Source organism: Patiria miniata, unplaced genomic scaffold (assembly GCF_015706575.1).
Source record: "Patiria miniata isolate m_02_andy unplaced genomic scaffold, ASM1570657v1 HiC_scaffold_26, whole genome shotgun sequence".
Classification (NCBI taxonomy): Eukaryota; Metazoa; Echinodermata; class Asteroidea; order Valvatida; family Asterinidae; genus Patiria; species Patiria miniata.
In genome coordinates, this window is record NW_024037065.1 from 9,353,863 (window position 1) to 9,381,095 (window position 27,233).

Genomic DNA, 27,233 nt, shown 5'->3' on the forward strand with positions numbered 1-27,233 from the left:
ACCCGCGTTTATTCGATTTGTGTTAAAGGCAATATTGGTCACCATTGAATATTGCAGGGTTCATTTTCGTCTGCTAAATTTTTTGCGGTAAAATCAAAAGATGTTTCGTTTCATTATGTTTCAGATTTTTGAACTTCCAGACAGCAATGTCTCCTCTATGAGTTTGAAGTTAATGATCTAAATATGGTGAAAAAGAAGACAAAACCTCTAAAGAAGGGAAGAAAACGTGGTAAGTATTCGGGCTTTCTCGACCATTTCAGTTGAGTGTTCATTGCATTGGCAATATATAGGGCCTATTGTTCATTGCTTTAGTTGGCAACACCATAATTTGAAGAAGCAGGTATGCCATAGATAGAGGGCAGGCTTTCGATTTTTTAAGGAAAATTTGGGGGTAAAATGATGATTACGACGACTAAAAACAACACAAAAATAAAGATGGCGATCACTGTGATGTACCGTGAACGCCCGCAAGAAAAATGAAGAATCGCACAGTTCAACTGTAAACTGCATACGAAAATTGTGATTTCTAGGAAAAAATGTTGCAACCTGACGCCATTCTTTCATTCATATGTCATCTCAATGAAGGTCATTTGTTGCAAAAATGATGATAAGACATGAATGTGGGACTGGGACTGAGAAATATTTCCAATTTTGTAAGGAAATACTTAAAAAAATTTCTTGGCTCTCCATAGACTTGTACGCAATCGCAGAAGTGGCGTCAGGTTGCAACAGTTTTTTCCGATATCTACCCCAAGGCCAAGCAAATGTTTAAAATTACAAAAAAAAGTGTCATAGAAAAAAATAGAGTTGAGAGAAGTCTGCTTTAGGTTGAAAAGGTCATTTTTTAATGATAAAAACACCCTTGACTCTTATTTGATCAAAACAAAAGAGGGGCCTGTAACCACACGATCGCCCTGTTTATTCAGTCCATAGGCTACCGCCATTACAAATCTAATGTCACGTGCAAGGCCTATATTGTGAATAAGTAGCGACATGTTTCTGTGTTCATTCTTATTGTTGTTTCTCCTGTTTCTTTGTCACACATGTTTGTAGGCCTACACGAAGTTCACTAATTTTCCTCTGTATTGACTAACAAGCCCCCAGATAGCAATTTCATGTCATCAAAGTCAATTTGAGCAGTGAGAAAATACAACCATTTTCTTAGAAAACACTTAGAATTTTTCAGTCCAATCTCATAGGGTTTGTACACAGGGTGTTGAATGAACTTCGTATATGGAAATCTTTCCAAAATAAGTCACAGAAGAAAGTATGCTTGTAGAAATGTTTAAACAAAAGACTAGTGTAGGGGGACATGATGTCCACATTGAGGATTATACGTCTAGAAGTGCTTCAGTGTTTACATTTTTTTTGTCAACCTGCTATCGAACATTTTGCAGCTTTGAAAGAGGATGTGCATGCCACCACCAGCTTACCGCCCTCGGTCGACGGCCAGCTGAGATGCTTCCTGAGGGTCAGCATCAGCAAGATTGTGTGGCAGATTGCCAAACCCCCTGACACAACCCACGTCAGACTGCGATGGTGGGGCGAGACCTCGGAGGGGAGTATATTCAGGTATTCAGGTTGAGCCACTTGGAAGTGAGTGGAGTGGGGTTTGAACCGTCAATCTCCTGGAGGTCACAAGTTCGAACCTTGCCCCAGACAAACCTTGCACCAGTATGATGTTTAACCATACTATCAGTGCGACAGTTCCGGATCACTTTTTATACATGTACACCCACTCATGTTCAGAGTTTCGGTGTCCGAGTGACGTCATTTCATAGTAAAATTCCTCCTCTTCAGGTTAGGCCAAAAATTAAAATATTCGGTCTCTGGTCAGACCAAAGTTCCCGAATTGACGTGGCGACGCATTTTTTTTTTTTTTTTTTTTTTTTTTTTTTTCTCAAGCTTGGATTGAACAGACAAGGTGGGGTACTATTTTGCTTTTTTGGTGTCCTCATGTACATTGGTGTCCTCCATAATTTGCCTTGGTGCTCTCGATCATTTGCCTTGGTGCAATTTCCCATTCCTTGGTGCTCTTTGGTAGAAAAAATTGAGGAGGTGCAGCAATAGAGGGCGCTGTTGGAGCTACCGCGGAACATTTTGGAATAAAAAAGATTGACGCGCATTATTAAAATCAACGCGCGCGCTGACCAGAGACCGACCTTTTTTTAAAACCAAATATGTTCACATAGACTCAACAAAAAAGGGAAATATTAAAATCATGGCTTTTGTACAGGACTGAACCCGACAATTGTGGATCACTTTCGACAGTTTGTGGGTAATGTTGAACATTTCTTTTCCCCGACAATTGCAAAATGATAGACCTTCATATTGGTGAAAATAAATCTCATAAATCTTTTTTGATTACACTTGAATTAATATTTATTTAATCAAGTGATCTGGGACCGTCAATGATCTGGAACTGTCGCACTGACTGTATAATGAACATACTGTACATATTTGACAATATGCCTTGTAGGTGATGGAGCATTAGTTGTTCCAAATCACCAAAATTTAGGTGCGAAGGTATGGGCTTCGTGCGCCAACAAAAGAGGGCGCCCTTTTACCTAGCAACGACGTCCCATGGGCGGGACATTTCGCTGGTTGACGCGCACCGTTCCTTGTGTGTGACGCGCGTACACCAGGGGATTTTTACAGTGTACACGCAGTGGCCGCGCTTCGCGGCAAATGAATTGCAGTCAGGCAAGATGGCGTCGGTCGGTCACCCCCAACTGTACTTCCTTTGCCGGTGAGGGGGTACTTGTGAACGGAGCGGATAGACCGTTTGAAAAATCTTTCACTGCAGAATTGTGTTGCAAAATAGGTGAATTTAGAAATGATTAATATGGCATTTTCAATTGTTGAATTCTCAGACCATTGGATGTCAAGAACCCACAGAAGGTCGCTACCAGAACTGTAGCCAGATACCCAGTCAGATGTGGGCCCAAGCAGTTTGCTGCCTACCTCAATGATATCCTTTTGAAGTAGCGTTTGTAATAATAGACACGCTCAAACTCAACAATGAAACTTCCACACTGCAAAATATACTTACATTGTAGCTTTTCATGGAAAAAAAATGTTGCAACCTGACGCCACTTTTTTCTTCATATATCATATCAATGAAGGTCATTCATTGCAAAAATTATGATAAGACGTGAATCTTGGACTGAAAAACATTTCCAATTTTGTTAGGAAATACTTAGAAAATTTTCTTGACTCTCCATAGACTTTGTACACAATCGCGGATGTGGCGTCAGGTTGCAGCATTTTTTACCTTTTCATTATTTTGTAAGAGCATACTAAAGAAAAACACACCGTTTTTTTTTAACCGGATCTGTGTATAAAGTATTTTCATTCCCAGGAACAAAATGATATTAGATAGTTAGATTTGTAGAAGTCACTGTGAATCTACCTATAATAATTGGTAAGAACTCTTAAAAACAAAAGTTTACAACCTCTCTAGACTCTTCTTAATCAGAAGGTTTTGGGATATTTTGAAGGACAAGGCAAATGACAGCCCCAGGTAGTTAGTTTATATAACGCTTGCACCCATTAAGGTTAAAAAAAAACCTAGAACTTGTCGTGGATTTCTGTACACTGGAGGATTTTAGAGGATTCAAGAAGGTTCGTTTCAATATTTTGGGAAGTTAGGGTTAAAGAATGCATGCAGAAACCCCTCTTATTGGAGAATATTTCGAACATTATAAATTATTTCCTTGACTGTCATTTGTCCACATATGGGGAGGCTCATTCTGGAGGTCTTGAAGGGACCCAGCATGTCATCCATCGGCAAGGCCCAGATCAATGAAATCGGGCACCTTGCACCTCAAGTGCCTATCCATGGGTAAGATGTAAATAAGATTTGATAAAATTTGACTTAGTATTAAAAGTCAAATGAGCAGTTGGGCTGCGACACCTGCTGTGCCATGTATATCAGATTCGAACCAGCCAGCCGACCCCGGCAAGCTTGGGGGTGGTCCTGTGGTAAGACGTCTGCACTAGTAAGCAGGAGGTCGTGGGTTTGTAGTTTGTGACTTTTTCTCACAATCTCTTGGAACAACACTGAGTAGTATATACAGCCTGTCTAAAAAAAAAATGGTACAATCGAAAACGATTTTTTTTTCAATATTAAATCTCAACATAAGTAAGTCGTTTTGAGCATCACATTAAAGAAAAAAGACCAGGCTTTCCAATACTTTTTGTTTCATCTCATTTGCTTTTGTCAATCCAGAGATAACTCCAGTTTACTGCGGAACACAAAAATCGAGTTTGTTTCTTTTGCCAAGTTGCAATCTTTTGTGAGCTTCAAGACAAGCATGGCACAGTACTCGAAACAACTCTGCCCATGCATAAAAGTGGCACAAAATCGATTTTGGTGTATCGCACTACATTGATTATATCTCTGAATTGACAAAAGCAAATAAGATCAAACAAACACTATTGGAAAGCCCAGTCTTTGTTCTTTAATATTATGCCAAGTAAGAATGACTTATTTTGAAATTTCATATTTAACCACTTTTTTTTCTGATTGTACAATTTTTTTTGAGACAGGCTGTAGTATTTATAAATTATGTCGCTGAAGGGCAAAATCCAATATTAGTAAGATTTGACACAAAAGTTTGTAGTAAACATCATGGACAGATGTGTTGTTTGACTGATAAACAAGTGAACTTATATCTCCCAAATATACGTTTCACATGACAACTTCAATTTGAAATTTACACAATTTTCCTTAAAAGTTCATATGATCTTTTTCCCCCCCCCCCAGACAATTTTCAGATCTATTTCTGTGAGTGTGCCCAATATCGGATAGGACCGCAGCTAGTGTGAATAATAAACCTTTGAATTTACACATTGTTGTGTAGCTGAAACTGGTGTTTGATTTCTTGTAGGTTTTACTCCGTGTTCTCCAATAAGTCAGCGGACAAAATAGCAGAGCTGCATGTTTCTCTGGTGTTTGAACCTTTACCGGGTAAGGTTTTATCAATTAAAAAACAAATTATATTGATGTCCAAGCACAGTTTTGGTCAAATGTACTAGAATGAGGAAACTTGCAGATGCTTGTTAACCCTAACCCCTGCTGAATCCAACAGGATCAAACTATATCACATACCCGATGGAGCCTGTTGGATTGAGCAGTAAACCCCTTGTGTACATTGCTGATGTAAAATGTTGGATTCAGCAGGCAACTGAACCGCATTATAACACTATGTTGGACTCCGTTGGATTCAGCAGACAACTGCAAATAAGGCACAGTGGATTGAGTGGGAAACTCCGGTTGGACTCTGTTGGATTTAGCAGGGTAGTCCTGAGGAACTACTAGGGGGTTTGAAGATTTGGACAACTCTTGTGCAAAAGAGAACTGTTTAAGTTGCTACAATCAGTAGTGTCACCACTGTTTGAAATGGTGGAATTAACCAACATGTTTACAGATCTGTTGAAAAATAAGGATGATGAATAGTGTTTCAATAGTTGGTAAAAATATGTGGAGCGCTATGGTCCATTGGTTATGGTGTTCACTCACATGCTGTGGTGCGTGGGTTCAAACCCTAACAAGGAACATGGTGCTTGTGTTCTTGGGCAAGACACTTTACTACAATTGCCCCACTCCACCTAGGAGTATAAATGGGTACCTGTGAAGGTAGAGACAATATATTCATCTTTTTGGTTATCTTTTATAAAATTAACCTGGCTTTCTCTGACCAATTGATTATCTCAAGTTTTCCTTCTCCAAACAGCTGCTTATGATAGCTCCAGCTCCATACCCACCACAGACCTGAGCGTTGCCACTGCAGGGACAGGCACGACCGCTGAGTCCGGCTCAGTCCGGACCGGCCCACCGCTACCAGCCCCAAGACCACGAAAAGTCATGTCCAGTTCCAGCGACGACCCGTTTATGTCACCAATACCAAAGGTTAGTGGATAAAAACTTCTGTATGTGTTTAAAGGCAGTATACAACATTTGCAGACTTCAAAAAACAAACTACCAAATTAGTATGAAATATGTTACTTGACTGTAAGTGAATAATAGTCTCAAGCATCCTGTGAAATCATGGCACCTAGTGTGCTGTCATTTTCAAGAAAAGTGGAATTTTTGTACCAATTTCCAACGACGGTCGGCTGACCATCGTTGGAAAAGAGGTGATTTAAGCCATTAACCCATTAGAACTTGTAGTACATTGTATTACATTGTGTTAATTCACTGAAGAATCAATAAAGCCATAGCGTGCTCCGGTGGTTTCGGGTGCTACAGGGAGTAATATAGGCAGGGGGGTTTCGGGTGCTGCAGTGAGTAATAGGCAGGGCAGTTTTGGGTGCTATGGGCTCCGTGCGCCAACAAAAGAGGGCGCCCTTTTACCTAGCAATGACGTCCCATGGGCGGGATACATACATTTCGCTGGTTGACGCGTGCGCACCGTTCCTTGTGTGTGACGCACGTGCACCAGGGGATTTGTACTATGTACACGCAGTGGCCGCGCTTCGCGATGGTGTCGTTCGGTCATCCCCGAGTGTACTTTCTTTGCCGGTGAGGGGGTACTTGTGAACGGAGCGGATAGTGACTAAAGGGTTAATAGACTTGTTCTCATCAACTGCCTCCCAGGTGCCACACCATGTGAGACACACGGACACGCAACAGACCATCACACCACGGGGAGTGGACGAAGACTACAGCTTTGTTGTCGGGCCTGGAAAGACGGATAAACCCTCCGATCAAAAGAAATATCAAATTGGCTCCGACGCAGAAACGGGGTTCCAAACGGCTGCTTCTGCCCATGATGCAGTGATGAAAGTTCCTAGTTCGGATACTGACCACACAAGATCTAGCGAAGTTGAAACACTCATAGGTAAGATAAAACAATTTGTTTACAAGTGAACAAAAGCTTGCAATTCATGTACATGCAAACACTGCTGTTAAAAGTAAATCAGTAATCGAGTTTTCATAAAATTAACAGTACCTCTAATTTGAAATGACATCAAACATTCCTGAATCCTCCAATTTTGATATGATTTTTCACACACTCTAGGAACTTAGGGCCAAAAAAAGGTCCGTTGGGCTACTAAACGCAGCTTCTGGACAACACATGCACGAATACAAAAGGCTGAATCAATTTCCTATAAACATGTGTTACTGCTGCCTAATAAAAAATCTTTCAATTAGAATCACAACCACTTAATTTTATCAAGATAGCTACTTGTCTTTATATTGCGATGGTTATGCTTATAGGTACATGTAAAGTGTTTACTGTGTTTTTCAAATTTCTAGACCCCTTCTCCACAAATCTTGGTGGTTTTTTTGTTGTTGTTTTGTTTTGGTTGTATTTTTTGTATTCAGAAAGTAAACTACACGTTGCCTGCACAAAAAAGTCAGTGGACATTCTCCACGACATTTTATTTAAAAAAAAAATCTACTTATAAATAAACATATATAGCACCTTACTTAAAGCTATAGTCCATCATTTGTAATTAGTGCATTTTGTTCGTTTGAAGCAACAAAAGTGTTCAAAATCTAATGAAGGATACTGAGCAACTAACCTGATGAAGTTTCAGCTAAGCTTCAGCTGTACATTCCGAGAAAAGCAGCATTCTAAGATCTCAATTTCAAATCAAAAGTTACTGAATCATGTTTTGAATTGTTTTGAATTGCAGCTATACGCGGCGTCGCGCACTGATCCGACGAATTATAACAACCACGTGCGCGTGTGCGTCGTTCCAATACTTGTGCGTGCTGCGCTGAATAACAAAACGAACTACTAATTTAAATTTTCCTACGGTGCTTCTTAAGAATCACCGTTGGAAATGCCTTCTTTCGTTGATTTCTTCAAAATGACAGCTTCCCAGAAAGAATAATTTCACAGGGAGTTTAGTTCCCTTACTATCTTTCAACCAAGTTTGTTTTTCAACAGTAATTACGCCAGTTACTTTTCGGATGGCTGCAAATGATGGACTATAGCTTTAAACCATGCCAAAGAGTGCCGAACATGACATTAGAAAGAAGGCTCATTTAAAGCTACATATTTTTAAAAAGGTATACTTTTCAACATCTTGGTGTGATATTATTTTAGGACGAAATAGAGAGAAGGCAATGAAGGAAATCTCGGAACCTGCGTCCGTGAGGAGACAACACCGCCTGGATCCGTCCAGCCAGCCAGGCAGCGACCTGATCTCGGCACTGCTGGATCGGGGCACCAAGCTGAGGGACAACATGATCAGATCAGAGCTGGACAGGGGCGCGTCGGCCGTGAGGGGAGGGTCCCATGGAAGACCTGAGAGGATACAGGGAGATACACCAGTGGATGGGGTTGATACAAGGGAATACGTGAAATCAGTGAGAAGGTACGCCGTTTGAAATGTACTTCATTTTGGAGTTGGAATCAAGTCAACACAACTCATCAACAAGTCCTTCACTAGTCATTCACAAATATATCATCACTCACCCCTTGTCATTTGGGACTGGACTTGTGATTTGACTTGTGATTGACCCAATTACAACTATGCGTCATTCTAAACGTTTAAACTACATAGATGGGGTTTTTAACCCTCCTGCTATTTAAACAGTCACAGACAGTCAAAAGCTCAATCCACTTCCCCTGCCATGCCTTTTATACAGGCTAGTCAACAACAGTCAGATCATACGTCAAGCCAGCACTGTGACTAGTCAAATTCAGTCAATAGACAAAGCAAGCAAGTTGAGGCCCAGCTGACTTATCAATCACCGCCAGTCAAAGCACAGCTGTATCACGTTACATAAACAGTCCCAGCCAGCCAATCCTGCTTTATGTAGGCTGTGAACTCTTACCTGTTGAAAACAGTCACTTGATTGATTTGAACTGAAAGGGCAACTTGGCACATAATGTATGTTTGCATAAGGTTGTTAAATAAGGGCTGTTTCATTGATTTATAGATCTGGCAAACAGAAATCAACAGTTCCAGCATTTCCTGTGCAACATGTAACTGATTGTAATTTGGTGAAAGGACAGTGTGAACATGTAATATTCTTTTTTCCATTTGAAGCCAATTTTATCAGACATGAAATATGCTTAGGTTAAACAGCATTTTTAATAATATGTTTCAGCTAGTGAAGTTTGATGCAATGAGATTGGTCATTTTCATATTTTTCCACCTTTTTTTGAACCTTTTCAGATACTTGCCAGCGCAAAATTATTGTGCAGTTGCTAATTTCAGTGAAGAACTTTTTTTTAAAAATACCCATGACATGATTTTTAACTTTTTTTCACCTTGATGTATCTTCTCGTTTGAAAGGCGTTCATCTGGGGAGCTTTTCCGTGAGATTCTTCGCACTGATGACACCCCTAACCCTGCGCTTGTCAGCCCTGCACAAAACGGATTTGAACACAGTATCACCGATTCACAGACCATTGAGCTTCTCATTGGGGATCAGATCACTACGCGGGAGCTGAACGACCTCAAAACACTGCAGGTAAATACTATGCATTTTGTGCACGATGTTTACGAAGAAATAGATCCCCGTCTGTGTCAGTAAGACTCTCTCGAAAATAGTTGAACAAAGACATTGACAAAATGGAGAACAGCCAACATAGGGCTGGATAGCTCAGTTGGTAGAGTATCGGAACGGCAATCCGGAGGTTGCAGGTTCAAACCCAACCCTTGTTCAACTTTAAAGTGAGAAATTAGTTAATCTTTAAAACCATCTCAAATCCTACAAAGCCGTAACCCTATCTTTCAAATTTCACGAATCCATGAAATTTCATAGTTTCTTAATGTGAATTGGGTAATGCATATAACATTTCCATGAATGTGCCTATTTCAATCACCTTTGACCTCAAGCTTTGACCTTTCACCCCCTAGTCTGAGCTGTCTCCTCAGTCCAGTGTCTCCTCTGAGAGCGACATCATCAGCGAGACGGAGGATCCTCTCAGAGATCAGAGCATCCTGGAGGAACTCTTCTACAAGGGAGTGGTGAGAATTATCGCAAAAATATCCCCCAAAAAAGATTAGGCTTGCCAAGTTGAGTTTGACCAACAGTCTCAGATTAGGAAATTACTTTTACTTAAAGGGAAAATACAACATTTGCAAACATCAAAAAATAAAACTACCAAATCATTTTGAAATACCTTGCTGGACTGTTAGTGAATGACAGTGTAAAGCATCCTGTAAAATCATGGCGCCTGGTATACTGTCATTTTTAAGAAAAGTGGTATTTTTGTATCAATTTCCAACGCTGATCGGCTGATCAGCGTTGGAAAAAACTGGCTTTTTTTTAAATACTGGCCCCAGTTGACCATCGCACTTGTTTGCAATCGATTACACACCTATGAACGGGTACAAGCCAGCTAGACTGGTTCCCTGACCTTACAATTCCCAAATGTATGTAAACTGCTCTGTTTCTTCTTAAATGGAGTCAGGGAACCAGACTACAGGAAAATGATTGTTTTTCTTGGTTTTTATAGCATTTTCGAACCCAAACTTCAAAAAGTCAGTGTAACTATATTTGCTATATATTTCCAACCCCCCAATTCCATCCATTTCTGAAAATTACATCAAAAGCAAATGATGTATATTCCCTTTAATAGTGACTCAATCAGTCGGGGAGTCAGTCAGTCAGTCAGTCAGTCAGTCATAGGACAATAGCCTACCCCTTCGGGCCCAACAAGTAAAACCCAAAATTTAGTGGTTTGTGACTGGGTAACTTGATATCAACTTTTGAACAGATTCAAACAATGAGAATTTGGTCTCGGTATGTCTATTGTTATCAACTGTCTAGAATGTGTGACTACCTTTTTAAAATCATCATTTATAGACATTGTTCTGATGCGACTGTATTCAGATTTGGCCCGGTGGCAGTTTAAAAAGTCAACGGTCATAATTCACAATAATTTGTTTCTATCAATTTGTAACCTACGTCTCTTTAACATTGCTTGTGTCTTCAGCTATATTTTGTACTTTGTTAGCACACAATACTGAACAAAAGTAATTTTGCACTGGTTGTTTTTTTTCCTACTTGATAGAGGAGTAGCAGTGATAGTAGTCTGAGTGATCTATTGAGCAGTGAAGAGGATGACGTTGACACCGAGAAACGTCGGTCATCCAAGCACAGGAGACGACGATGGCCCTATGAGAGCTCTTTGAGTGATCCTGGCAATCAGGTAGGAAGTACTTATGTAGGTACAATTAAAATTGTAATCAACATTGCTTCCAAGCTATGGAATCAATGTTAAAGTTACTGCTCAGTAGCGAAAAAGATGGGGGCGGTGGACTCTTGAGTGCTACTGATGCCATGCACGTGCACTCAAGTGCGCTCACCGCATGTGTGCTAACAAGTGAATGCATGTAGTTATTCTACTGTTTAGGCAAAAAAAAAAAAGTTCTTCTTCCGATTACATGGCATTCAAAAATAGGGTAGGTAGGTAGGGAATTGGTTTTTTTTAAATATTTTTGTGTGTGTACGATCATATGGAGGCGTCTGCGTGTAGTCAAGGGTAAAAGGTAGAAATTGATGGTTTTGGGTGTTTTTTCCTCATTTTTCTCATAAAAAAATTTGGGTAGGGGCTGTCAGTAGGGAAACTGGAAGCATTATGTTCGAGGGTCCACAGATAATCACAGAAAATTATATAAATATACAAAAATTTAAACTGTTCTTAAAGGCATCAAGTTTTCAAAATTCAGTCCAGTTTATTTTGAAGAGCTCTTGGGAAACAAAGAGGTGTAGAAAACAATGCCCAACAAAAATGATAGTTGCACAGAAAATTGTAAACCACACAAGCAAAGGTCCCTTGTGAATTGAATTTTTTTCAGTTTGCATTCATATCCTAAGGATATACTTTGACTATAGTGGAATCTGGCGACCAGAATTACAAGCTTTTACTGCGGTGGTGTCTCACTCACGCGCATGCAGCACACGTTCTTTTAGACAAGGCGCACGCGCATTTTGGTATTCCTATTGGTCGAAGGAGCCCGAAGCGTGTGCGACCTACCTGAGCAGGACTCGCGCGAGCCTTGTTCCACCGCAGAAAATGGCCTCGCTGGATTTGTCTACAGCCAGAAAAGATAATTGTAATCCTTCCTCCTTACAGAGACCACCTTCAAGAAAGGACAAGCAGCAGCCGTCCACAGACAGCACGCCAGTGAAGGACCAAGATAACAGGCCGGCAGCCCAGAGACCCAAAGCTCTGCCGGACCCAAGGCACTCGCAGATGGAGAAGGCAAGCGAGAATGCTCGGCTCAGGAGACGGCACAGTAGTATGAGCGAGGCTGCCAGTAGTGACTCTGATGCAAGCAGGACATCCAGGGTATCCTTCCAAGAACCTCTCGTGGAAAAAGAAGGTAATATGTTTTCACTTATTATAACAGGTTAAATGACAAAAATGACTTGAACAATTATTTTCTATCTTTCACATGTACTTCAATAAGAAAGTTCACTTTAGTACAAAATTTGTTCCAACAATGGTCAGTGAATGTCCTGTTTCTGACTATAATTTCAACGCTTTGTTTTACCCTCAATGAACAATATAAACTCAAACAGGACTCGGACGGTAAATGCTGCTTCAATAAAATATCACTATTTTCATTTGGTTGGAAAAATGCCGAATTGAAATTAATATCATACATTGCACTCAATAAGTAATGCATAATTCATTTCATTGATCACTTTATATCCAATAACCACTATAGTCAACTTATTTTGTTCTACTGTAGTGTTAAGCACTCATTGAGTTTGAGAATTAATTTTTATTCACAAGATGGAATGTTGCATTGGGTGATTTAAATTCAATACAAGGCTTTGCCCTTGAGTATGGTGTGTTCATAAACATACATCAGTGAAGGAGAAAACCCAATATTGAGTGACACTCGGAAAGTGAGGCCGAATAAAGTAGGAGAAATTACGGCGTCTGCAATTTTCTCTGAGATTTTATTCTGTAACAGAAGAGATGAGAACAAACGTAAGTGAACTCGTCTCTGTGAATAACTTTATATTATTTAACATCAATACAAGAAAATTCACAAACTGAAGAAAACTCACAAACGTAGACAATGATCGCGTCAATAAATATAAAATGGCGGACAACGTCTTCGACATTTTGTCTCTGACGACGTGGATTGTGAATAAGTCGTCACCGCTGGTGGCGACAAACAATAAAATAGTTCGGCGGAAGGATAGTGGTGCAATAAAATGAGAAAAAAATAGTTCCTTCTTTATAAATAAGAAAAATAAAAAATAATGGGGGTATTCTTTTTCTACCCGTGACAATTGAATTATATTTCTCTTTTCTTTAGTTTAACACAATTCGTTCTCATACTTTGTCCTCTAGTAAATCCTGCCGACGGATTAAGTGTTCAACGCCTCACGTTACTAGGAAGGATCCACATCGCCCGAGTAATGATAGACTCCCTCACCTTGCGAACCCCGCCTGGAGGGGGCACACCAGATGTGAGGCCCTCTAGAGGCGGACGAGGGAGAGGCAGACCCCCTAGGCCATCCACAAAACCAAAGACTAAAAAGTAAGTGTTTTTTTATTGAGATTCTTTTTGGAGTTGTTAACATAATTTAACTTTTTACAGGGCATTGCAACAGTGTGCAGATAATGTGAAATGAAGGAATTTTCCAATGAAAAGGTGTATTTCTAAAAGAAGAAGATGCATACTCCATGCCCTTCAAAAAATGGAAAAAATATTTCTCCAGACAAACTTTCAATTTGTGTGTTTTAATTGTAACGAAAAATTATTTTAAATTCAAAAGTGAATACCTTTGATTTTGCTACTGCTAGGAAAATAGCAATTGGAAAAACAAATCTGGTTTTCAAAGTGAAACTCCAAAATAGCACAGGGAATGCACCTTTAATTCAACTTTTTTCCAATTTCAAGAATTCAAAACAGCTACATTCATTTGCATGTGCATTGTGAATGGCAAACAGTAATGACTTCATAGCTATGGCCTTCATTGCCTTTTCCTTGGCCGTGTCATATCATATATTTTTAAGTGTTGCACCAGAATTCCAGAAGTATAACAGGCATGCAACTTTTCCTCGGATCAGCTGATTTCCTCTTTTGTTACTTCCCATGTGTGCCATTGAAAATAGAAAAACACTGTACAAAGTCTGGGAAAAATTTGAATTTCCTCTAATTTTTGTGATTTCCCAGTTGCATGCCTGGTATAAATTTTGATTGACTCTACATACACGGCGAGTAAAAAAAACCGGACCCCCAAAACAAAGAATTATATTTCATATAAAAAAAACTATGTAGCGCCAAAATTAATTATGACTTGGAAGATCATTTATTTAACTACTTTTAAGTTAGAAAATTATTTCAATTGCTCTACACGTTAAAATTTTATCTCTGTTTAAATGAAGTACATGTAACCCTAAAATCAGTTTCGTCCAAAAGAGCAATTTATTGTTTGTTCTGACTGTTTGGAACAACAACAAAAATGAAACGGAATACTTGTTTTAACAACTGTAGTACACAATAGCTTTATTAACAACCCCGCTTTGGCTAACAATAGGATTTATAAAATCCACTCTTTTTTTAACACGGGCCTTCAAAAGAACTGTGTTGAATATTTTTAACTTTTAAACTGAGGTTTTATCGCTGGTGATGTTTGACAATTGTAACGACAATTCTTGAAATCACACTTTTGGACGATACAGATTTTAGGGTCATTTCATAAATGGTGATATAATTTGAACGGATTGAGCAACTGAAGTATTTTTTCATCAAAAAGTAGTTTATTACATTGGCTTACCAGTCATAATTATTTTTGGTGCTACATGTTTTTTTAAAATATGAAATATATTTTGTTTGGTTTGGGTTCCGTTTTTTTGAATCGTCCAAAAACTGGGGTTTTTTGTTGTTGAAACTATGCTTTTCAAAATGAAGAAGATTCGTGCAGTTTCTATTGTGTGGAAGATATGTCTATAGGAGCGACCGAGATCTTGCAGAAAGGACAGGCTTTAGCAATCATCCCCCTCGCAATCCGTCGAAACGACCGATTAAACACGCAGTATATTATCACATTGAAGAAACTGTTGCAGGCGGCGAGCCAGTGCACCACAAACTCAAGCAAGTAGGGCATAGTGGTTCCCCGCGTTGCGAAAATCAACCTCAGAACAAGCGAGGGCGTCCAGCAGGCGGAGAAGCCTAACGTAACGGTTAGGAAGGTCCGCAGAGCTCTGTTTTCATTCAGAGGCCGCTGACGAACATTCCGCATGGTAGAGGAGTTCTCCTTAAATTTCTCAGCGTGCTGTCGGCTGATTTTGATCAGCTTGTAGTAAATCATGGTCATCGAAAAAACCGGGATGAGATCTCCTAGACAGAGGAATATTGCCTCGAGGTATGCTTTGCTGGTGTATTCCATGGTGCAGATAGCCGCCACTTCGAAATAGATTGAACGCTTGCCCAACAGCGGAGCAATCATGACGCTCAAAACGGACGCCACGCTCACGCCGATCACAAGTACGATCACGCGACGTTTGGAGCACCAGACGTTGAACCGGTACGGCCACACGACAGCGACGAATCGCTCCGAGTTGATCAGCAAGATGGACGAGATGGACATCAGGAAACAGACGGTGATGAAAATGGAGTGGAATTCGCAGTACGCTTGACCGAACGGCCAGTAGTCCAAGGCCGAGGCTACGATGCTGGACCAGTGCAGGACCCCCACCGTGAGGTCACAAACGGCCAGCGTCGTCATCAGGACTTTGGTGCTGTCGGCCAGGTCCGTCGTGCGCTGCGTGACGGTTATGGAGAGCACGTTGCCGATAACGGTGATCAGAAAAACTATCACGATGAAGCAGGTTCGCAGGGCGATAAGGAACAAAGACAACTCCGGTGCTGCATCAGTTGAATCTGTCAGCATGGATTCATTCATGATGAACAACTGTCAGAATTCTTGGATTTCAATATCAGTGAAGTGATTAATTGTCCATATCAAACACATATTTGGTTTTCACTGCTTGCCAAAAATTGAATGCAGTGTGCCAATTTGAAACGAGACTTTACAGTTGTTTTCAAGACAGATTTCAGGTTTTTAATTAATAAGTCCTTTCTTGGCAAAACACTGTCTTTTTTGTAGCTGTCTCTTCATTGGCTCATTCCATGTTCGCGCATTCTGAGGAGAGGTGATCTGCATCTTGATTGGTTCCTTTGTGGATATTAAATATCTCCCGATTGGCCCATGCGTTGCTGAAAGCTGTACCCTGATTGGTTTACAGGCAGTTCTCATCAGACCATTGCCTCAAAAGTACTCCAGGATTAAATAATAATAATAATTTAATAATTGTGCTTATATAGCGCTTTCCATCGTATCAACAATCTTAAAGCGCTTTACAATTATTACCCCGTTCATCAGGCCATGGGACCACGCGGCAGCCGATATCAGCGCTCAATCGGTCCTCGACCCTCACAGGTACCCATTTATACACGTGGGTGGAGAGAGGCAATTGTAGTTAAGTGTCTTACCCAAGGGCACAAACACCGTGTTCCTGGCAGGGTTCGAACCCACGCACCTTCGTACATGAGTCAAACACCGTTTGGTCCATTCTTAGAGAAAGATCATCTCCTGAGTGGTCCATTCTCAGAGGATTGTATCCCGGTTGGTCCATTCTTAGAGAAGGATTGTCTCCTGATTGGTCCATTCTCGGAGGATTGTCTCCTGATTGGTCCATGCTTGAATGAGAGCTGTCACTTCATTGGTCTGTTGTTTCACTATCAGCCCATTGCCTCTAAACTACTTCAGTATTGGTCCATTCTTACAGGATTGTCTCCTGATTGTCCATTCACAGAGGATTGTATATTGTCTAGTCCATGCTTGGATGAGAGCTGTCCCTTGATTGGTCTATTGTTGGCTTTGCTTTGCTCTGATTGGTCCGTCGGCTGTAGAGTTATCCACTGATTGGTCCATTCTGGGTTGGAAGCTCTTCTCGTTTGATTATCTCTGCTCCTTTCGGAAAGACTATTATCGGTTTTGAAGTTGCCACAGACTTCATCTGCAAGCCTCCACCACAATGCACATTCAACTTCAAATCCGTCTCATCTCGCACGAGTTCTGTCTTTGAAATGTTCACAACGTGTCTGCTGAGACACCGGCCCGTGTTTTCGCTCTCATGGATCGATCCAATCATTAAGAATGAGGATCTTTAAATATTTGGTTTTCTGTTCACGCACGGAGTGATCAAAGAACAGCGCCAGACTATACACAGCTGTAGACGAAGCTGTGAACAAAGCTCCAAGAGATTCACTGTGGCCACAATAGATTTACCGAGAATGTCTTCTCCGCAAATTGACGTCTTCCAGATTCAGCCCTGACATTTTGATGATGGATGTGTCGTTCATATTTCAAAAATCAGTTCGCATTTAATCTTTAACGAGCTCCGTGTCCGCCTTTGTCGCAAAAACCTTGACTTGGATAACGACTCTCTCCGTTCCCCAGCTCACGAAAAATCAATACCAGGAAAGGCGAACCAGTGTGATACACAAAAAAATGCGAAATGAAAAATGTCGACCGAACCTCGGATGTTTGCTGTCACGGCTCCGACTCTCCGAGTACCTGCACCGTCATGACAAAAAAAAATGAAGTGAGACACTCTTGGCAAATTGTGCGTGCCGAGTTCTTTTTGATGAGGGTTTGTTCAATATTGACATTTGGGCCACTCGCAGATGCCATCGCTTCCTGGCATTGATTAAAGTGGAGCGAGGCTCCGTCCTTTTTCTGGTGATTTCGCCGGGAAACTTACAATCGGTACAGTGCGAGACAACTGCAGCCGCTTTCGCTGGTTGGACTTTTTGTCATCAATCTTATTTTATTTTTTTTCATTTGTCAGTGCCATTTAAAGAGTACAGTCTCTGATTAAATTTTAATGTAATTTTATTTCTAATCAACCTTGGAAACATTCCATGCTCATAAGAACAGTCGCTCCTCGTTTTTCTTGCAAATTAATGAAAAGTCATTGATGGATGCATGTTGGTTGGACACTATATTGCTTTTGGAGAAAATATTGCTTTGGGGCCCTCTAATCTGTCCCTGTTACATCTGACTTACAATTTCATAATTCTGATGCAGAATTGATTAATGCAGCTGTCCTAAGAGTGATTATGAATAGCAAACTACCTACCCAACAAATACAAAATTGTTTGAAGTCATTTTTTATGGTTCTTGAATTGCAAATTACAAAGTACATGTACCGTACCGAGGTTAACACGGACAGGAAATATTTTGGACTCTAAATTCATAGAACGACCAATATTGCTTTTTGGCAATTTTACTCGCACTTTTGTGACCTTGACTAATGTGAAATTGTGTATCACATATTTGGGATTTTATTTGGCTGTTTACTGTGAAAAAGATTTTCACCACAGGAGGTAAGAAGGTAGCATTTAGGCTTAAAGGAAAGATACAACAGTTGCAAACATCACAAAACGAAATGATCAAATTATCACGAAATACCATACTGGATTGTTAGGGAATAACAGTCTAAAGCATCATGTAAAATCGTGGCTCCTGGTGTGTTGACATTTTCAAGAAAAATGGTATTTTTCCAACGCTGGTCGGCCGACCAGCGTTGGAGAAAACTGTTTGTTTTTTTCTTAAAAAACTGCTCCTCATTTTTCCTAATGTTAGTCTGCATTTTCTTTGCAATTGATTACACACCTGTGAAGGGATACAAGCCTGCTAGACTATTCTGTGATCTGAGTCTATAAATTGCTTTGTTTCATCTTAAGTGGGGTCAGGGAACCAGACTATAAGAACGTGATTGGTTTTCTTGGTTTTTCCAGCATCTACAAGCGCAAAACGTGAAATAAGTCATTTTAGCAATATTTGCTATGTTACTGATCCTCCAAATTCATGTATTTCTGAAAATTGCAGCAAAAGCAAATGTTGTACATTCCCTTTAAAGGTACAATGTACAATCATCTTTTTATTCCTGGGATCCATCTTCTCCCGATAAAGTTGCATTCTTCCTCATGCTCTTCAACTAATTTTCTGTTAAAAAATACATTTTCAAGTTGTATGTTTTTATTCAAACCTAAAACCTCCCTTATCCTTTTTTGGATGCCTGCAGCCTGCCTAAAGAATGTTTTTTTGTTTTGGCCACAAACAGATCTGCGTTGCAAAAAGTCGTGCTCCTGGTCTGTAATTGTAAAGTATTGTTAATGAATGTGCTCTTACGTATTGGCACTTATGGGGTACCGGAAACAAAGGGCAACAATAGGAACAATGGTACCCCGCAAGTCTGTCTTTAGAAATTGAAGTACCCCATAGCTGTAACGCTATGGGTTTTGAGTTTTCTAAGGAGACAAAGGAGAACAAAAGAAGGGAATTAGGGTCGAACAATAGTGGTACCCCATAAACTCCATATGCTACCAGTAAGTGTGTACGTGTTCATCTTTTCAAACTGTGGACGAAAAATACCAGAGAACAAAAGAGAACAATATCGTCCACGATTCCCAGCATACGTCCGCGATTGGGGTCGTGTACAAAACCTAAGGGAGTCTTCCTAAAGAGTTAAGAGTACAAACAAAAGAGGGACCATAGGACGTCCACGATTGACGGTGAACCCACGTTTGTGTGGGTGAGTATGTAAACACCAGCAATCGTGGACGTAGGACAAAAGAATGTGGGCGCAAACAATACGTCCACGATTGATCGAACGTCCACGATCTCAAATCGTGTACAAAACCAATGAGAGCTGTCGCTAAAAAGTTAGAGTACAAACAAAGGAAAGAGGATTAGGGACAATGGGGAGTCCACGATTGCCGGCATGTACACACGTGTATGTGTGTGGGGGGGGGGGGAGGGGGGGGTGGGCTGAACTATTGACTTGCAGTTACATTGTAATTGTTCAAAATTATAAAGAAATAATACCACAACTAATTATGCGCCAATTTTGTATTTATTTATTATTATTTTATTTTGTTTTGCTTGATGTGTCATTCAAAAGTGAAAAGCTTGAAATTATATTACTAGAAAATAGCAATTTCAATGGAAAAGGAAAGTATTGTTTCTGGATGAAACTCGAAAATAGCGCAGGGAACGCACCTTTGAAACATCGTCGAATTGATTTGACACCGGCGTTTTAATAATACAGCTTTGCATTTGCGCTGGTGAAATTAAACCTGGGCGCTGAAAAGATGGAGAGACACACAGACAACAGGTATAGCCTTGAACAGCAAACAGATTAGTGACGCACGAGCAAAAAAAGAAAATTTAAATGAATCAATTCAACAGAGAGTGCTACAACTGTACATGTACAGTTCCCTTTAAGGTTGCTTCACTGTATCAACGACTGTCCAATAAATGATTGGGTCGAAAAGATTGATTCGTCTCCGGTTCTGAAAGCCAAACGCTCATTAATGTGTTTACTATAATGCACCGTGACATTCAATCATTCGCAGTTAAACAGACCAACGTGTGCACGCTTAGGTACACAAAATCACAAATGGACTTCTTTTTCTTCTTTTTCCCAGATTTTTTTGCTAGTTTTCAATTAAAATCCATTGAATGTAAGGGATATTGAAGTGGCAGATAAACAAAATACACACTTAAGCAAAGCAGAGTTGCAGAGAGAGAAGAAATGTTCTGTTGTACATACAGCGTATATAAGAAAGATAATGGAATCTAAAGAGGGATATACAGGGTGTCCTGAAAATAATGGTGCATGTAAACCCCGCCATTTTCGCCAATTTATAATCGGAATTTACTGCAAATGTTTGCATGATCTTCAAGGTTACACATTTAGCTTGAGAATACCGTTTGTTTAATTAAGATTGCTTTTGTAAATCCAGAGAGAAGTTTGAATAACCGCAAAGCCAAAAAACAAAAACATTCTGTGCCACTTTTAGGAAGTGAGTGCTTCAAAGATGAGACAATGCCAGTATGGCTCTTTTGATAAGATTATCCCTATGGGTGTAAGACAAACATTCCATTCACACGACAATATAGGGTTTTGTTCTTATGTTGAAACAAGTAAATTGTACAGACAGGTTCACTTCTTTAAAATTTCAATGAATGAGATTAATTAAATATAAATAAATGTTGTACACTCTGCTTAAAAATGTTAAAATCACTAACAGTAGAGTGATTTGGGTTTAGACTAGGACTATACTGATTTGACTGCTTCACAGAAAGTGGCACAAAATGGGTTTCTTGGCTTTGCAGTTATTCAAACATATCTTTAGATTTACAAAAGTAATCTCAATGAAACAAATGGTATTCTCAAGCTAAATCTATTGCAATGTACCTTGAGGATGGTGTTAACATCCGCAAAAAATGTTGGTTGTAAATTATCAAAAATGGAGGGATTTACATACACGACTTTTTTTTCTCAGGATGCCCTGTACAGTCGACCCTCGTTAATACAAACACTGTTAGGACAAATTCTGGTTATAACAAGCATAAAGCCTTGGTCCCGAATGTACATTTATGTACACAATGAATTGGACCAGCACTCCACTTAATACAAAATTCTGATAAAACAAACATCTTGGCTAGGTCCGGCTGAGTTTGTATTAACGAGAGTCGACTGTACAGGTATATTTAACTAATTCGCATTGCGGTATCTCACGTTACATTCTGTGCGCCCATCTTTGGTACAAGTTAAAACAAGAACATTTTAAATTAAAAAAAACTCTTTTTGGCATAGAATAGGAACTTTTCTCTCTGCCATAAAGATGCCTAAATGAGTACCATCATTTGTGCCAAAAAGTCATGTGTTGAGGCAAAAAATTAAAAACCTCAACAATATTCCATCTCACTGGCACAGCACTAAAATGAAAGATCTTGGTGTATATTTGAGGTTGTGTTGCATGTAAATTTCCCCACTGGTCAGCAGTGCCCACTTTTGGATGGAATTGCCGTAATCCGAGAATGACCAGCTAGTTTGTGAAAGTCATACATGTACATGTATTCAGATTGCCTTTTTTTCAGACACCATGAAAATCTCAGATAGAATACAAAGCTCATACAGGATGAGTAAAAAAAAGCAGAACCCAAACCCCCCCAAAAAATATTTCATCATTTAAAAAAATATGTGGCTCACCAAAATTAATAATGACTGGAAAGCCAATTTCATAAGCAACTTTTAGATGAAATTACTGAAATTACTCAATCCGTTCAAAGAATATCACCATTTAAACACAATAACCTTAAAAACCTGCTCGTCCAAAAAAAGCAATTTATTGATTTATAAAATCTCCTTTTTTTAAAGGACGGGCCCTCAAAGAGATTCTGTTGAATGTTTTTAACATTTAAACTGAGATTTTATCGCTGGTGATGTTTCAAGACTATTGCGACGACGATTCTTGAAATTGACGAGACCGGTTTTAGGGTCATTGTGTTTAAATGGTGTTCTTTTCTGAATGGATTGACCAATATTAGTAATTTTTTTTTCATCTAAAAGTGTCTTGTGAAATATGCTTTCCAGTCATTTAATTTTTGGTGCTACATGTACATATTTTTTTAAATATGAAATGTAATTTTGGGGTTTGGGTTCCGCTTTTTTTTACTCACCCTGTAGAAGGTGTCTTAACTGCATAGATCAGCTTTTGGTGTTGTGCTGTACCTTGTCCCCATAAACGTTTCTTCCGTTGAATATTTCAATACAATAGCTGCTGGAATCTCTGGCTCTTACACATCGGTCCTTCTGTTTTGAAAATCACAGGTGTGTGGAAAAAGGCACACCTGGATTTTCTAGGCGTGTGGTTTTTTCTAGGTGTGTGATTTTCTAGGTGTGTGATTTTGTGGTCCAGGGAAATCCAGGCGTGCAATTATTCACACTTCTCGGGAAGCTTTTAGGCATGCGATGGCGTAGGGGTGCGATCGCACGCCTCAAATCAGAAGGACTGACCAATGCGTGTACAGCCACTAAATGGACCACTTTGGGTAATGGGATCAAAGCACGATATATTTTAATTCTCCTCAGTCAAAATGAAAGTACGTGTAGTTGTATGATTCAGTGCACAAACTTTGATCGAAATTACAGATATTGGAGCCAGCTAGTGATTTTGTTTTATTAAAGTGTCCATTTTTTTTGTCACGTTGTAAAAACTTTTAAATGTGTTTTGTAAAATTTTGCACTTTCACAAGTTGCATGGAGCACTTTCATCATTCTTGCTTTATGTGCCAAATCAACTTACAACATGCCATCCAAGATTTTATATTGCCATTGAACTGTTATAAATTTTGCAAAACACAAATTTTCAGAAGTTGATTAGGCCAAAAAAAAAAAAATATTCGGTCTCTGGTCAGACCAAAGTTCCGGAATTGACGCGGCCACGCGGGGTTTTTTTTTTTTTTTTTGCTTTTTTTTTTTCTTCTTCTAGCTTGGATTGTACAGACAAGGCGGGGTACTATTTTGCTTTTTTGGTGTCCTCATGTACATTGGTGTCCTCCATAATTTGCCTTGGTGCTTTCGATCATTTGCCTTGGTGCAATTTCCCATTCCTTGGTGCTCTTTGGTAAAAAAAAATTGAGGAGGTGCGGAAATAGAGGGCGCTGTTGGAGCTACCGCGGAACATTTTGGAGAAAAAAAAGATCAACGCGCGCACTGACCAGAGACCGACTTATTTTTTTTTTTTGGCCTTACCTTTGGTTTCTTTCAAATCATGATGTAACCAATGGCTAGTTGGTCTGGATCCAAACTACTTACACACACACACCTATGGAAGCGGCCGCAGCCACTTTCCATTGACCCGTGTGTCTTTTTCAGCCATAGCCATGTAATTCGGACTCAGCCTTAGTTTTGTGATATCATTGCCAGCTTGAGTTAGTGAACTGCAGTACAAACAAGAAGGAGTCTTAGATGCTAGACCTGCACTTGAGGCATCACCGCAGCTCCGGAGCGCGGTAACAGTTTTCGCGTCATTCGCTTGGCCGTCTGCCTGAAGGACGGAAAAGAGACACAGTAGATGAAGACGTTGACGAGGCTGTTGCAAGTTGCGATTTGCCAAGTTGCGTATTCTGCCAAGTCCGAAATCACGGCGTTCTGTGCAAACTGGACAATTCTGGTTATTAGAGAGGGCGTCCAACATACGGCAAACAACACCGTTACCATCAGAAAGGCTCGCAGGGCTTTATTGTTGCGGATGTTGTTGTTGTTGTTGTTGACGCCATTACGATTTGCCCGCAGTTCATGCTCGCGGCTTATTTTGATCAACCGCCAGTAAATCAGGACCATCACCGCAATGGGAATCAGATCTAATAGGAGCAGATAGAGCACATTATACAGAGTGTGTTTATTATTAATGAAACAAATCCCCACACTCTGAATGTAATATGCAGGATTCTCTTCGTCAGCCACTAACCACAGAGTCAGAGGGATGACGATGCATGTCACAAATGCAACAAGCACGGACAGGACTGCCCTACGCTTGGAGCACCAAACGGGAAACCGGTAAGGCCTGGTGGTCGCAATGTACCGCTCCACATTCAGAAACATAATCAGCTCCACCGACAACAAGGCACACGACGTGCCCAGAATGGCGTAGACATCGCAGAAAACATCCCCATATGGCCAGCTGTCCAGCCCCAAAGCCACCGCAGACAGCAACGACAATATCCCGATGGCGAAGTCGACAACAGCCAGCGAGGTCATCAGGACTTTGGTGCTGTCGGACAGATCGGGAACGTGGGGTGTCACAGCGATAGATACAGCATTCCCAACAAGAACCGTCAGCGAAATGAGGACTGTGATGGACGTCTGCGGTGCCGTCGACCAAGAAGTGCCCAGAGGGCTGGTGGCATTTCCCCAGGTCATGTTCAGAGTAGCACTGTCCAGTCCCGTTACAAACATCCGGTTGAGATTTTTCAAGTGTCTATTTTCTCAACAAGAAGGCTCCAAGTTCTTTCACTTGTTGTTTGTTCCACACCTGATTTCAATGTGTTTTACCCGTTCCAATTTTGCAAGATTCAGGCACTCAAGTTTTTTCTTAGATGGCAGATGGAAAATACGGTTGCAAACTTACTGCAAACAGACATTGAAATCTCTTTCGTGAGTTTGTGAAAAGTCCCGACGAAAACTCAATGTTTTGGACGGAATATGCTCTGCCCATCATCCGGAGACTGAGAGATTTCAACAGGTAGTGATTATGTACATGTTGGAGTCCTGGATGCGGTTGGATCTCGTAAGGCTCTTTGAAGCTGCAACTGTCTAGGACTGAAGAATGGATAATGCCGAACATGTTTGCTGAGCAGTTGGAAAAATTAAAGTTTAACCACACCTTAAGGAGGTCCCAAACAGAAAGTCTGGTTCCTTTCCAGACACTTCACTTTGGATGTCCAGCTTAATTGATGGGTGTTAATAGTTCTGTAGTGTTTGCTCATCGGATCATCAGACAGGAGAACCCATTTAACAGACGGGCCTTATCCGAAACCTTTTGATTGCACTGACAAGAGTGTCTCCCCTTTCATGAATACACATGATTAATTCCTTAATTGAAGTGATCCATTTAAAGAAGAGTCTGTGGACACAGCTAATGGACGAACCTCACTTTTGCGAATTTCTCAGAAAACAACTCTGGCTAAGTTCACTGAGCTACAGGCTCGTGATGCAAGGCATTAACCAATATTTATAAAGCACAATCTTGAATGTATCATTTATGGAATTGATTTATCGTAATCCGTTTCATAAAATTGAATTGTTGATTTCTGATTGATTTTCATGACTTAATGACATTGACAAAATGGGGAACCACCAACATATGACTGGTTAGCTCAGTTGGTAGGGCACTGGAACGGCAATCTGGAGGTGGCAGGTTCAAACCCCGCTCCAGTCAATATCTTTGGTAAACTTTCAAAAGATTTGCAGCAATACTGAGCAATACTGCAGCAATACTTAATGACTTCTGACTAGCCCCCTTGAACACAGACATTGACAAAATGGGGAACTGCCAACATAGAGCTGGATAGCTCAGTTGGTAGAGCACTGGAACGGCAAACTGGAGGTCACGGGTTCAAACCCCGCTCCAGTCAATTTCTTTGGTGAACTTTCAAATGATTTGTATTTCAGGTGTACTTATTTTGTGGAGTATCGTTTCCCGGTTACTGCCTCTCCGCGGGAGCAGAGCCTGGTCAACAACATGGCAACTGAGGTCATGAGGCTGGCCTCTAAGAAAGTAGACAGCAATGGAGGTATGAAATCATACAGATCTATATTAATTAATATTTCAATCTGTTTAGCCCTTCAAAACTCATTTGGTTCACATATTTGCGGGGAGTCAGGTTGGCATAGCGGTACTTTCCTCGCCTTCCACCGCTGTGACTCGGATTCGAATCCTGCCTGGACCAATATGTGGATTGGGTTTTCAGTCCCTACCTGATTCCGTGGGTTTCCCAGAATATTCTTCTGGGGTTTTCCTCCCACCTCTGAAACTGTACTTTCTTCTCATTGTCTTCTCTCTACAGGTTTCTTCAGGCTTGCGAGCTACAGTGCCTAGGGCGCTTTTGAGGAATCCTTGGTTTCATTACCAGAAATATAATAGTTTTGTTACCTGAAATAAAATAGTAGTAATAGTAATATTTCCAATTTTCATTTTATGTTTTTTTTTACTGTTTGATGTGACACTTTGCCCCTTTTTTAAATTTCAATCTCATACCTTACTCTTTTTTATTCTCAAGAAATTACATTTGGTCATCGGTCTGTGTTCCCTGTTCGGTTTGACGGGACGGCCGTAGACAGCTGGTGGAAGCAACTTCTGGTCTTCAAGATCTTCTCACGCACAGCCGGCCAAAAATCGGTGAGTTGTCAATAGTTATCTCTGTTCATTTAGAAACAGTAATACAATGAATAAATGCTGTAGATAAGTTCAAGCATGAGATCTCCCTAAATTCAAAGGGCTGGATACGATAAAAAATAATAATAATAATAATAATAATGTGGTACTTATATAGCGCTTTATACCAAAGGTCTCAAAGCGCTTCACAATTATTACCTCTGTTCATCAGGCCATGAGACCAGTTTTTGCAGCAGCTCGAGATTCAGCGCATTCTGGTCTCTACCTTCACAGCAATCCATTTATACTCCTGGGTGGAGAGAGGCAATTGTAGTAAAGTGTCTTGCCCAAGAACACAAGCACCATGGTCCCTGTCAGGTTTCGAACCCACGTGCCGTGGCAAGCGAGTCGAACACAGTAACCATTGCACCACAGCTCTCCATAATATTAGACACATAGTACAAACTTTTGCACAAAATAACCGCCCCATAATGGTTGTCTGAACACCTGCTGGTTCATCAGTCAATAACTTGCAGAATTGAACTTTT

At 40.3% G+C, this 27,233-nt stretch overlaps 2 protein-coding genes across 2 annotated transcripts in view; both read left to right on the top strand.

The window, feature by feature from the left end:
* Positions 1-38: 38 nt before the first annotated feature.
* LOC119733940 (C2 domain-containing protein 3-like) lies at positions 39-8,347 on the top strand. Its single transcript, XM_038207301.1, has 8 exons — positions 39-229; positions 1,398-1,572; positions 2,874-2,971; positions 3,736-3,844; positions 4,893-4,972; positions 5,739-5,914; positions 6,602-6,845; positions 8,064-8,347. Exons 1-8 carry the CDS (start codon positions 184-186, stop codon positions 8,345-8,347), a joined length of 1,212 nt encoding a protein of 403 aa, XP_038063229.1. The 5' UTR covers positions 39-183.
* Positions 8,348-9,259: 912 nt separating this feature from the next.
* LOC119733812 (C2 domain-containing protein 3-like) overlaps positions 9,260-27,233 on the top strand; it is a 46,483-nt gene continuing 28,509 nt past the window's right edge. Inside the window, exons 1-7 of the mRNA XM_038207182.1 lie at positions 9,260-9,439; positions 9,829-9,939; positions 10,989-11,126; positions 12,054-12,303; positions 13,290-13,479; positions 25,983-26,104; positions 26,591-26,709. Coding sequence (XP_038063110.1) covers positions 12,174-12,303; positions 13,290-13,479; positions 25,983-26,104; positions 26,591-26,709 — 561 coding nt within the window. The 5' untranslated portion in view covers positions 9,260-9,439; positions 9,829-9,939; positions 10,989-11,126; positions 12,054-12,173. The remainder of the gene's footprint in view (positions 9,440-9,828; positions 9,940-10,988; positions 11,127-12,053; positions 12,304-13,289; positions 13,480-25,982; positions 26,105-26,590; positions 26,710-27,233) is intronic.